This window comes from Electrophorus electricus, chromosome 24, assembly GCF_041902795.1.
Source record: "Electrophorus electricus isolate QZ-2024a chromosome 24, ASM4190279v1, whole genome shotgun sequence".
Classification (NCBI taxonomy): Eukaryota; Metazoa; Chordata; class Actinopteri; order Gymnotiformes; family Gymnotidae; genus Electrophorus; species Electrophorus electricus.
In genome coordinates, this window is record NC_137520.1 from 3710212 (window position 1) to 3722711 (window position 12500).

Sequence of the window (12500 nt, forward strand, 5' to 3'; positions counted from 1 at the left end):
AAGTAAGTGAGTGAGTGCATGTGTGTGTATGTGTGCATGTCTGTGTGTGTGTGCATGTGTGCGTGCGTGTACTCACTCTGATCTGAGACAGACGAGGGGGTTTAACTGGAGGTTCTTCATAAGGTCGTTCAGCTAACGATGCAATAATCCTTTTTCTATGTCCCAGCAGAGAGATCTTCAGTACCTACACACACACACACACACACACACACACACACACACACACACACACCTTAATGGAGTGTCTGCACTATACTGTATTCCATTATAGACTTATTAATTGAACAAATTGCCTGTGTAATTACTGTTAACTGGACAAGCAGTGTTAATGTGAAAAGAACTGATCAGTGTGTGTGTGTGTGTTCTGCTCTCACGTTGACGATCTCGAGCTCCCACAGGTTCTTCACACAGTCGAGTGTGCGGTAGCCGCTGGTGAGGAAGCTCGGCAGGTACTCAGTCAGACCCAACGAGTCGAGCCAAGAGGACAGAGATGTACTGCCATCACAGCCGAGAGTTTTCACCTGCACCCACACACACGCACGTACTCTAACTAGCTGTGTATGTTGTACCTCATTCACCTATCTCAGAACACTAGCACCCGGAATTACAGTAAATAACTAATATTTCTGTGTTTATGTCTGTGTGTGTGTGTGTGTGTGTGTGTGTGTGGTGTGTGTGTGTGTGTGTGTGTATTGAAACATACCTTTGGCAGAGTGCGAGCTGCATTTAGGAGTTTTCTCCTGTGTGCTGCATCTGTAATCCCAATCTCTCTCAGATCCTGCTCCTCCATCACATTACTCCCCTAAAACACACACACACACACACACACACACACACGCACAGAGTAAGGGGTTCTGTCACACCCGCAATACACTAAGTAAACAGAGGACCTTCCCAAACTCAGTGTAAAGGAATCGTGTAGAACTCCCACATCCATCCTACACAACACCCCCACCCAGAGCACATCCAGCCCGCCTGTTATTCCTGGCTTGGGCCCCTGACTCAGCTGAAGGGTCTGATAACTGAGCTGAGTCAGATATGTTAGTGCAGGAGCTGCAGAAACTGCTTAAAGAAACTTCAGCATAATGAAAGCAGACAGACAGGCAGGCAGCCAGACAGATAGACAGGCAGGCAGACAGACAGAGACAGGGAGACACCAACAGATACACGCTCTGTGTGTGTGTGTGCACGTGTCTGTACATGTGCGTGCATGTCTGTATGTGTGTGTGTGTGTGTGTGCGTGTATGTATGTATGTGTGAGCACGTGTGTGTGTGTATACGTGAGTGTGTATGTGTTTGCGTGTGTGTGTGTGTGTGTGTGTGTGGGTGTGTGTGTGCGCGTGTTTGATGTAGCTCCAGCTGTCTGATCAATATTTAATCAATACGGCTCCTTTGTGGACTTTCATTACCCTGCCATCAACTAGAAAATGCGGTGTGTGTGCGCGTGAGTGTGTATGTGTATGCCTGTGTGTGTGTGTGTGTGTGTGTGTGTGTGTGTGTGCGCATGTGGGTGTACAGGGTGGTGTGTGTGTGTGTGTGTGTGTGTGTGTGTGCGTGTGTGTGTGTGCGTGTACAGGGTGGTGTGTGTGTGTGTGTGTGCGTGTACAGGGTGGTGTGTGTGTGTGTGTGTGCGTGTACAGGGTGGTGTGTGTGTGTGTGTGTGTGTGCGTGTACAGGGTGGTGTGTGTGTGTGTGTGTGTGTGTGTGTGCGCGTGTACAGGGTGGTGTGTGTGTGTGTGTGTGTGTGTGTGTGTGTGTGCGTGTACAGGGTGGTGTGTGGGTGTTTAACTGTGAAACACTCATCTGTTTGTCACTAATCACATATTAACCTTAACAGCAGGTCACATGATGCCTTCTCAGTATCCCACAGTCCCTCTCTGTTCTCCCCCTGCACGGCTGTCATTTGTCCTACACTCAACTCTCTGGAGCCAATGAGAGCGAGCCTCATTTACATAAACACAGTACCTCCCAGTTCAGACCAACACAATAACACCACTCAACCTCCACACCCATGACCCTCTCACTGGGGGAAGAGAGAGATTATATCATCGCTATATGATAATTATCTTTATTCTGTCAATATACTTAATATACTTAAAGAGAGAGAGAGAGAGAGAGAAATATGAGCAGAATGGAGGAGTGATTGAAGTGCAGTAAAGGGATTTAATGAAGTCATTTCTCTGTGTTTAATGGCGCGCTGAATATGAACAGCCAGACCCCTCCCACAGCAGAGCTGGATGTCTCATTCAGAATGCACCACCCGTTTTTCTGAATGGACTCCAATACTGGAGTACGTGATCGCGCTCGACACATGCAACTCAAGAAGCAAACCAAGACGAGCTTACCTCATAATTCTCTCTGTCCTCCACATACACAGACACACAGACACACACACACACACACACTTAAATGAGGGAGAGAGAATTGTAAGCATGCACAGAGGGAGATTATACCTCATACTGAATGCAGTGAGGCAAGAAATTGTGATGAAAAAGGTGTGTGTGTACGTGCTCCTGTGTTCAGTGTTAAGAGTGTGTGTGTGTGTGTGTGTATAGATCACAGCTCCTGTGTAATACACACACCATGGTCTGAATGAAACATTTGCTGTTTGTATTTGAATTTAGATTCACCATCTACAGCACTACATGCCATACTGCACAACACACTGTATCCTACAACACAACACGCCATACTCCACAACACAAACACACTCCTCTGAAACACACGGCACCGCATAGCACTGAATGTGATGTGCCTATATTTGAATGAAATGTATGCACATATTTTAATGTATGTACTGTATATGCACACATTCTAATGTATGTATTGCATATGCACACATTCTAATGTGTGTAATTGCATATGCATATATTCTAATGTGTGTATTATATATGCATACATTTAGAAAGAGAACAGAAGTATGGGTCATCATTGCTGGCTGTATGGAACCACAGGAGATTGTGGACCGTCTGGGATCCCGACTGGAGGCTCGTGATCAGCCAGTGTGCTTCGGTCCCAGCACCATGAATCCCCATTAGCTTGCTCTGTGTGTGTGAGTTCGATCAATCCCCATTACCTCGCTGTGTGTGTGTGTGTGTGTGTGTGAGTGTGTGTGTCATCAATCCCCATTATCTCACCATTTGTGTGTGTGTGTGTGTGTGTGTGTCATCAATCCCCATTACCTCACCGTGTGTGTGTGTGTGTGTGTGTGTCATCAATTCCCATTACCAAGCAGGCAGACGCTCACAGAGCAACTGTTTGAAGTGGTGTCACTCACACCTGACGGGCAGCGCTGGGCTTTGCTCAGCCCTGCGCTCCAGATGTCGTGTTCATTTTTTCTTTTCTACTCTATTCATATTCCTCTCAGACAGTGCGAAGGGAAGTCTGTGGTCTTCCCCCCTGTTACAACGTCTGAAATCAGAATTTAAAAACATAACAGAACGAGACCTTTTACCAAATCAGGAGCAGGTTAATCCGACCACCCAACGACACTACCGCGTCACCAACGTCCCCAGCTTCATCCAGTCAGCTTTTATTTGCTACTGACGTCAACAACCGAGTCCTTTGTTTGTGTAAATGACCCGCTTAAATGGTAGTGCTGCCTGGTAAAGTCAGAGAGCGAATCATAGCCCAGATCTCTGAGCCAATAAGGATGCAGCACACCAATGTTTTCTGTCAACTGGTATATTTGCAATGACTGCATCTCTGTTACGACCTAAGGCTAATGTATTCAGACCGTGTGCGTGTGTCTGTGTGTGTTTGTGTGTGTGTGAGAGAGAGAGAGAGAGAGAGAGAGAGAGAGAGAGAGGGAGAGAGATCCTGTTCATCTTGTGGGACTTTAAACGGTTCTTGAGAGGTCCTCATAGCAATGTGTCTACAGGTAAATTCAGCCACAGAAACCATCACTAAGGCTCAGAGATGGTCGGTCGGTAAGGCTCAGAGACAGTAGCTAAGGCTCAGAGATGGTTGTTAAGGCTCAGAGACGGTTGCTAAGGCTCCATCTTCCATGATGGGTTGAAGATCAGAATCAGGACTGACAGGAGCGAGACTGGGGACGCTATAGGGTCCGTGTGGATATCAGGAAACATTACTCCGTAGGGAGAGAACTGTCAGTCAATAATATCAAGATTCATTCTTCTTTGATCACATTAATCCTTCTCAGTTGTATGACTCACAATGAGATAATAAAGTGAAAACAACACCAAAAAATAACAATAGATAAACGTGTGTGTGTGTGTAGCACAGGGGTATACATGTTTAGGTTCAATATGATGTTTCATTCTGATAACAAGATTCACCTTTAGTTTCTACATTTTTATGCATTAAAACCCTTTGTTCTGACTCTGTAGAGCTCTAAAGACACACACACATGCACACACACACGCAGGCATGACTTAGAAAAACTACTCTAAAGCCAAAGACCAGAGAAAAGCATGTCCTTGTACAAATGAAGGTGAACAGAGCAGAGAAGCTCTAATCCTGTTAACCACTGGGCTGCCTCAGTCTTTAAGTGTGACATCTGTCTCCAAACACCCGGGAAAGTGAAGTCACAACAGTGCAGTTTTAAATATACTTAATATACTTCAGAAACATAATCCTTACAAACACTGTGTGGGTGTGGTTGTAGTGTAGGAATGCGACATGGCATGTTTGTATGTATTGCATCTATAGGTAGAAAAATAATGTGTGCGTGTGTGTGTATAAACAAGTGCGTGGATGGGTATGCATGCAGGCACATGTGTGTCTGTGTGTGTTTTGTGTGTGTGTGTGTGTGTGTGTGTGTGTGTGTGCGCCCGCACACATGTACGTGGATGGGTGTGCACACGTGCACGTGCGTCTGTGTACGTATGTCCGTGCGTGTGTTTTTGTGTGTGTGTGTGTGCACACCCGAGTGCATGCATGTGGGCTGCATGCGTGTTTTTGTGTGCGTGTGCACACGCGTGCATGTATGTCTGTGCGTGCGTGTGCTTTTGTGTGTGTCTGTGCGCGTCCGCACACATGTACGTGGATGGGTGTGCACACGTGCACGTGCGTCTGTGTACGTATGTCCGTGCGTGTGTTTTTGTGTGTGTGTGTCTGTGTGTGTGCACACCCGAGTGCATGCATGTGGGCTGCATGCGTGTTTTTGTGTGCGTGTGCACACGAGTGCATGTATGTCTGTGCGTGCGTGTGCTTTTGTGTGCGTCTGTGCGCGTCCGCACACATGTACGTGGATGGGTGTGCACACGTGCACGTGCGTCTGTGTACGTATGTCCGTGCGTGTGTTTTTGTGTGTGTGTGTCTGTGTGTGTGCACACCCGAGTGCATGCATGTGGGCTGCATGCGTGTTTTTGTGTGCGTGTGCACACGAGTGCATGTATGTCTGTGCGTGCGTGTGCTTTTGTGTGCGTCTGTGCGCGTCCACGTGTGCGTGCGGGCCACTCACCATGAAGCGCAGGTCGTCAAAGCCGTTGAGCAGCAGCTTGCTCTCGTACTGCGGCAGGCCGACGTGCTCCAGCCAGTCCCCCACCGACTGCTGCAGGAGACGTCCCACCGCGCCTGTGGACACAGGGACGCGCCTGAGCAGGGAGAAGCCCCGTAACCCGTAGCAACGACACCCCGAGGATGTCACGTGACACCGCCACATCACCCTCGGCCAGCAGCACCGCGGGCATGAGCACCAGGAGGGCAGCGGAGACAGCGTCCTGGCGGAGGCGGGCCCAGCGGCCCACGCTTGCTCTCTCTCACACACACACACACACACACACACACACACACACACACACACACACACACACACACAGAGCTCAGCTCAAAGGGGGAAGGTGGGATTTGTAGTTCCGGGTTGTAGTTCAGGTAGTTACGTGAGTGGGTCCTGAGGCAGCCACAGCAGAACAGAGCATTATTACACACAGGCGGAGTGTTTACAGGTGCACAGCTTCCTCCAGAGTAGGGACTGCACTGAGATACTCTGAAGGAACCTTCTGGAGTCGCGCCGAGAAGGCCGACGGTTCTGGCTGGTTCAGGGCGTCAGTTTCGGATCAGGACGTCGTGCGCACAGTGTGTTCCGCTGCGCAGTCAGGAACATTCAGAAATGCACCGCAGTAACATCCAGAAACACTCCGGCAAGCACACGTCAGCATCTCGGATGAGACGCTCCTCTGAAAACGCAGATCGGGGAGCTGCAACCTAAAATAACAGCCATGCAGATCTCTCGTAATTAAGCAGCTGGTGTTAACGAGGAGAGTGTTCAGCAGAAACACGGAGAGATGAAACGCCCACGAGCTGGAAGAGGGGTTCTCCCCAGGGCCCTGGGACAGGCCGAGGAGGGGGCGGAGCTTTGGAGCAAGCAGGCAGCAGGTCACCATGCCAACAAGGTCCGCACAGCCCGCCTGTCCCCGCCCACTAGAGAGCTGCATACACTAAACCACTCAGGCAGTCGCGCAGGGTCTGGGACGCAATACACACTCTTGCAGTTAGCTGTCCAGGAAAGACTGTAGCTACCACCTGCCTAATGAAACACTGATTGCACACACACACCTCCTGCCAAATTAAACACTGATTTCACACGCACACAAACACCTCCTGCCTCATTAAACAGTGATCACACACACTGTTAACAGCCTCTGTCCAGTAAGCAGCACATGCACAAGAACACACACACACACACACACACACACAGAGCTTTTAACAGGGTCCTGGACACTCGTAGATCTGCTGGTCTGCTCGATTTTATTTCTCCGGCAGGCGGCTAGGCACAGACATATCGCACCGCTCGTCCGCTTCTTTGGTGCCGTTCGCGGTCAGGAGCTCCGCGGTAACCCTTTCCACGCCCTGACCGTTGCCACGCGCTGCAGACACCAGACTCAGGCACTTCCTCCACGCGCCTTCAGCGTCTCTCCCACACACACAGGACCTCGATCACTAGACCCAAACACTCCAGCCTCCACGCACAGTTACCACACAGATGAAAACCCCACTGCAAACCAGCTCGAAGTGGTTAAGGCTGGACAGTCGATGGTCTCAGACAGGGAGCTCAGACGGGGGACCAGGCCGACTGGAAGTCCGTTCTCTCTCCCCCAACCCCCCCCTCGCCGGTGAGACAGCGAGATGCGAACAAGTGAATCCCACAAAACTCTTCAGTGCCCCCACGCTTGGCTCCCGTCAGCCAGGATGGCTCCCGGCACCAGCTGGGACACCAGACACGGCTCCTGTTCTTATCCGCACTGATTTGGTTCGGCAGGGCTTCGTCTGTGTGTGGGATGGGGCTCCGGGCCTGAGGGACGCACGTCCTCTGCACAGGACATCGTCAGCTCTGCTCTGCAGCCTGCAGCTACGTCTCCTCTCTGCTATGTCTCCTCCCTCCCACCCTCCCTCCCGCTGTCTACCCCTTTCCCCTTTTTCGCTCTCTCCCGCTCTCTCTCCCGCTCTCTCCCGCTCTCTCTCCCGCTCTCTCTCTCGATGTTCAGTACGTGTGACGATAGAGTCACAGTCATGTTCTCGGTCATCGTCATCATGACAGGAAAGCGAGAGGAGGTTTCACTAAGCACCGCGTAACAGACTTACCTGCCACGTGAGAGCCGCACTCTGCCCTTACCTGTCATCCACAGGAATGGCACGGAATGACAGGGAATGGCACGGAATGACACAAAATGACACGGAATGGCACAACGACACGAAATGACACAGAACGTCACACAGCAACGCACAGAGCCGCACGCACAGCTGAGTAGTGAGTGTTAGTTCAGCTTATTTCCAGGCTACAGGGCGCTGCGATTCCCTCATTACACAATCAGACATTCATATTTTAGGACCTGAATCCAGAGCACAACCAGCCAAAGTTGCTGACACACAATAAGCAACCAGTCCTGCCAAACATTAAGCGAACACCTTCCAGTGCTTCTAACGCGTAACTGCAGTGCTGGTGGACAGTTTGAATCAGAGGGAAAAATCCTCATATTTCTCCGTTATTTTGGACACATCGTTAAATGATCCACACCTTAACACAGCAGTCTGATAAACAGATATGAAATAAAGGGCTGGTCAGTGACGTAACGATAACACGTGAGCATGTAGGAGACAGAGGGACTGCTCCTCGGGTCAGGTCAGTGCAGAGAACTGGTCTTAACTGACTCAGACCTGTTATGGACAGACAGAACAGTCTGGAAACAGACAGTTCCATCAGACAGACGCTCGAAATCCTTCAGGCTCTGCAGGTGATCTCTACTCGAGCTGGTAAGGATGAGAAGACCACGATGTAACCTACACTCCCTGTCTCCTAGTCAGTGAGGGTCACTCCCGCTCTCTCTCTCTCCTGTACGGAGTGACAGAAAAACAGAAATGCACCGTCATCGTGTGGTAGCATCAAGTGGTTAAGACCTCCTTCAAGCATGCTGAGCACAGCAAGGACAATACAAAGCATAAAAAAAATGGCAAAAATAAAGAAACAAAAAATAATGACGGATAAGGGATATACCAGAACTGGGGAACTGAACAGAATGAAAATAAAATCAAATGTAAAGAATTTTAAAGAGCAAAAATTAATTTTAAAAATAAATGCTTATGTCAAAATAGCGAATTTGGTTTAGGTATAAGGGTGTTTTTTTTGTCTGGAGAATGATGGCGTAGCTACAACTCTTCCAGAGGAAGTCCATTTTTGTCCAGGCTGCCTTGCTAACACCTGCCTCAAATAACTAGCTCACGCACTAGCTCCGCACTACCCAAGACCATCCATCACCAAGCAGCACACACCAGTGTCTCCTGGGTACCACTCGGTCCGTACTGGACATGCCCGCTCTTACACACGTTCCCAAAAACAGCCGGCATAGTGTTTCCTGTCCATGGAGAGGCTATTCCATTACAGCCATTCGGATCCTGTAACATGGGAGAATCTACGCACGCATGAACGCAATACGCCCAGAGAGAGCGCGAGAGAGAGATCTAAATCTAAAGGGCTTAGCTTTCTACTCTCGGTAACGTCCGGCTGCTGGAGCAGTCCGAGTGTCAGATAGCGAGCAGTACAGTGAGACCAGTGCTCGTAAACTCGAAGGTCAAGCAACGTTGGTCCTGCGCCACCCGTTACTCCCAGCCAAGCGGAAACATTCCCAGAATCTCGTCGACCCTTTCATCAGTGGTTCCCCCCCTTTTTGAACCACTAGATTATACGGACGACTGGATAATATGAACCACTACATTATATGAATCACTGGATTATAGGAAACATTCTTTGCATCATGTTAACGGATTGTTCTAGAATGTTAAACATTTTTGGCCAAAGTTAGATTAATCATCACGGTAACATATTGACATACCACAGGATGTACAGCATGTGTGCTTTGACCAGTGTGTGGCTATGGAAGCCCATAAGGATCAAGATACCATGCGCGGTGTGCTCGGTCACCTTTACAATCCCAACCTGACCGTCAACGTGGCCCTGTTCAGCAGTGTGTGCTACGGTGGCTCATCCACGGGGCTGAACCAGACGGGTCGGCCTTCGCCCCCCCAATCTCATCGGTGGGCCTTGGGTCATGACCCTTTCATGTTGGGGTAATTGGTTCACAGGCTGCCCCATGAGACTTTTTTGTTTGGTGGGTACTAACCACTGCATACCACGAGATCTGGCGTTTTAGAGATGCTCTGAGACCCAAATGACCCAGACCCGTGTGTGTGTTAGCATGTTTAAATAAACCCACCAGAGACTCCCATTCAAACCAGTCTGGATAATAAGTAGCCTTGGCCATGTGGTTTGGGTTAAAACACACACACATACACACACACACACATACTGAATTACATGTACAAATATATATGAGTACACACTTTGACAACCAGCAAATACAATTAAAATTAAAAACCATTAAAACAATTAAAAATTATTTGATATTTATCATTCATTTGACGTTCAATTTCAGCTGAGAACCATTCCAGGATGAATGTCCATAATGGGCTTTAGTTTAACGACTTTTTATGGACTCCACTATATATTTTCCTACATTACCCATAGTGCTACCTGCTTACTTAACAGGGTCATGTAGCTGCAGTGCATTCTGGAATTCTGAGTCCAGCTCTAGTTGTCTCACCTACCTTTAAAGAATTAAAGGTTAGGCATCAAAATTCCACCTCCAACATTTATGTTCCAGATCTTTGAAATTTTTTTCATATTATCGGATTTCTACATTATCTCACATAAATAAACATCCAGCAGCAAAACAACAAGTTTTCACATTACATAACACAATACTAAGATTTCAATGTAAAGACATTTATGACATTTTAGGGAGGACTTTTGGTGATATTATCTAGCGCTGGCTCATATTCCACAGCACAGAGGGCAGTGTGGGGTGTTTTTGGCGGTGGTGAAAAGTCATAGGTTCTGAATTGGGCTAATAAGACCCAACATATAACATAATACTGAATGAGGTCACAGTGTGCATATAACTATTTAAGCTAACTAAGGGAGGGTCACAGTGTACAAAGAATTTTAAAAGACCCACCTGACGTGGTGCTCTCTGGGTCTTTGGAGAAGTCAATGCCTGCTCCGATTAACGTCATGATCTTCTCAATCTGAAACAATGAGAGAGAGAGAGACAGACAGACATAAGTAATGGAGCCCAAATCAAGAGCTACTGTATCCAAGCTCACCAAGCGTTAATACAGGCAAACGTGTGTGAGGGTTAGTGGTCGGCGTCCACATAGTTATAAGCGCGAAGCGTGAGACCAAACAGACAAAGTTAGCAACGATTTATCCGACGGAATTCTTCCTGAATACTTCGGCAGAAAACACCTCCGTCCCAGTGAGGTAATGACAGCCATGCATTACCATCTTTGCCCTCCAGATTAACCATGCAAGAGCCCAGGTCCATGACGACATTAGACCACATACCCAGAAATAATTAGCACCAGCCCGAACTCACATTCTGTTTTTATAGTTTCTTCATTCTTTCTTTGTCATTCTCTCTATGTAAGCGCACAGACATTAAAACCAACAGCTCAGAGAATTACTGAAGAACTGGGACAGTAGACTCAGGGCTCTAGAACTGGGACAGTAGACTCAGAGCTCTAGAACTGGGACAGTAGACTCAGAGCTCTAGAACTGGGACAGTAGACTCAGAGCTCTAGAACTGGGACAGTAGACTCAGGGCTCTAGAACTGGGACAGTAGACTCAGGGCTCTAGAACTGGGACAGTAGACTCAGGGCTCTAGAACTGGGACAGTAGACTCAGGGCTCTAGAACTGGGACAGTAGACTCAGGGCTCTAGAACTGGGACAGTAGACTCAGAGCTCTAGAACTGGGACAGTAGACTCAGGGCTCTAGAACTGGGACAGTAGACTCAGGGCTCTAGAACTGGGACAGTAGACTCAGGGCTCTAGAACCAAATGACACTCCAGAGAACCCCCTTCTTCCTCCTGTACCTCTGCTAAGAGATGACAGTGATAAGTGATGTCTCTACTCTGTCACCTTGGATTTGATGAAGCACAGGTTCCAGACCAGCTCGGATCAGGTTCCACTCATACTTCTAAGGACAGAATGTTTAGCGCTAGAATATAATTTATGGCTCCGTTTTAAACGTAAAAGAGCAAAAAGAAGGTGAATCCCAGTCTGTCAGGGACATATCCCAGTCTGGTGGGGACAGGACCTAGGGGTGGATGAGACAAGCTCAGTAATCCACCCTCTGTCCAGCCGGGGAAGACTCCTTACATCACCTGCCTGGACAGTCTTCAGATCAGAGATTAGAAAAGGAGAAAAATGATGTAAACAGGTAAAGATAAAGGTTTCCAGATTTTACAAAAACCCCCAAAAAACTCATTAAAAATGTATTTTACTTTTTACCCACAAAACCTACAAGTTCCTGCAACAGTCTGTTGTAAAGAGGCACAAAACTTTTTATGAGTAAAAACAGAATCAGAAACAGATGTTACCAGCCAGCTGCTTTCCAGACCAAAGATGAGGCGAGATGACCAAGAGAAAAACACGAGTCTGCTCTGATCTAATACCCGTCAAAGCCTGATGTGACTCTACTACAGAGGAGCCCTCCACCCAAACCCTCCACCCATTCTCACCTACGGAAGGCGCAAACGCTCCACCCATCCTCACCTACGGAGGATGCAAACCCTCCACCCACCCACCCACACCTACGGAGGAGCCAAACCCTCCACCCATCCAAACCTAAGGAGGAGTCAAACCCTCCACCCATCCAAACCTAGGGAGGAGTCAAACCCTCCACCCATATCCTCCACCCACCCACACCTAGGGAGGAGATAATAGCCTAAGAAACCAGAGGAATCAGTAGCCAGGGCAGTAGGCAGGAGCTTGGTGAGGTCTTGTGGGTCTTACGCTTTGTGACGACTGGGGTCTCCAGGAACCAAAGGAGTTATGGGTCTGTTTCTGCTGGGAGAAAATCAATGTTTAATTAACAAAACAAAAATAAATAAAAAAAATACAAGTTTGAAGGCTCATCCAGTTGGTCAACTGAGAAAGGTAGGTGGACTGGAACCTTCTAGGAGGTTTCAGGAAGGGGACC

General features: G+C 48.2%; 1 protein-coding gene across 10 annotated transcripts in view; it reads right to left on the reverse strand.

The window, feature by feature from the left end:
- The window catches only part of anks1aa (ankyrin repeat and sterile alpha motif domain containing 1Aa), a 58653-nt gene that overhangs the window by 10917 nt on the left and 35236 nt on the right, over positions 1–12500 (reverse strand). For 7 of the 10 annotated variants that reach the window (XR_014119738.1, XM_081707004.1, XM_081707003.1 and 4 more), the window contains 6 exons: positions 12314–12367; positions 10473–10542; positions 5426–5538; positions 704–802; positions 375–521; positions 77–184 (listed from right to left, as the gene is read on the reverse strand). Coding sequence is in view for 9 of the 10 variants with exons in the window: in XM_081707004.1 (XP_081563130.1) it covers positions 77–184; positions 375–521; positions 704–802; positions 5426–5538; positions 10473–10542; positions 12314–12367 (591 nt within the window). In the remaining variant the exon portion in view is untranslated. The remainder of the gene's footprint in view (positions 1–76; positions 185–374; positions 522–703; positions 803–5425; positions 5539–10472; positions 10543–12313; positions 12368–12500) is intronic. The other 3 variants (XM_035522378.2, XM_035522383.2, XM_081707001.1) reach the window with 2 other exon arrangements.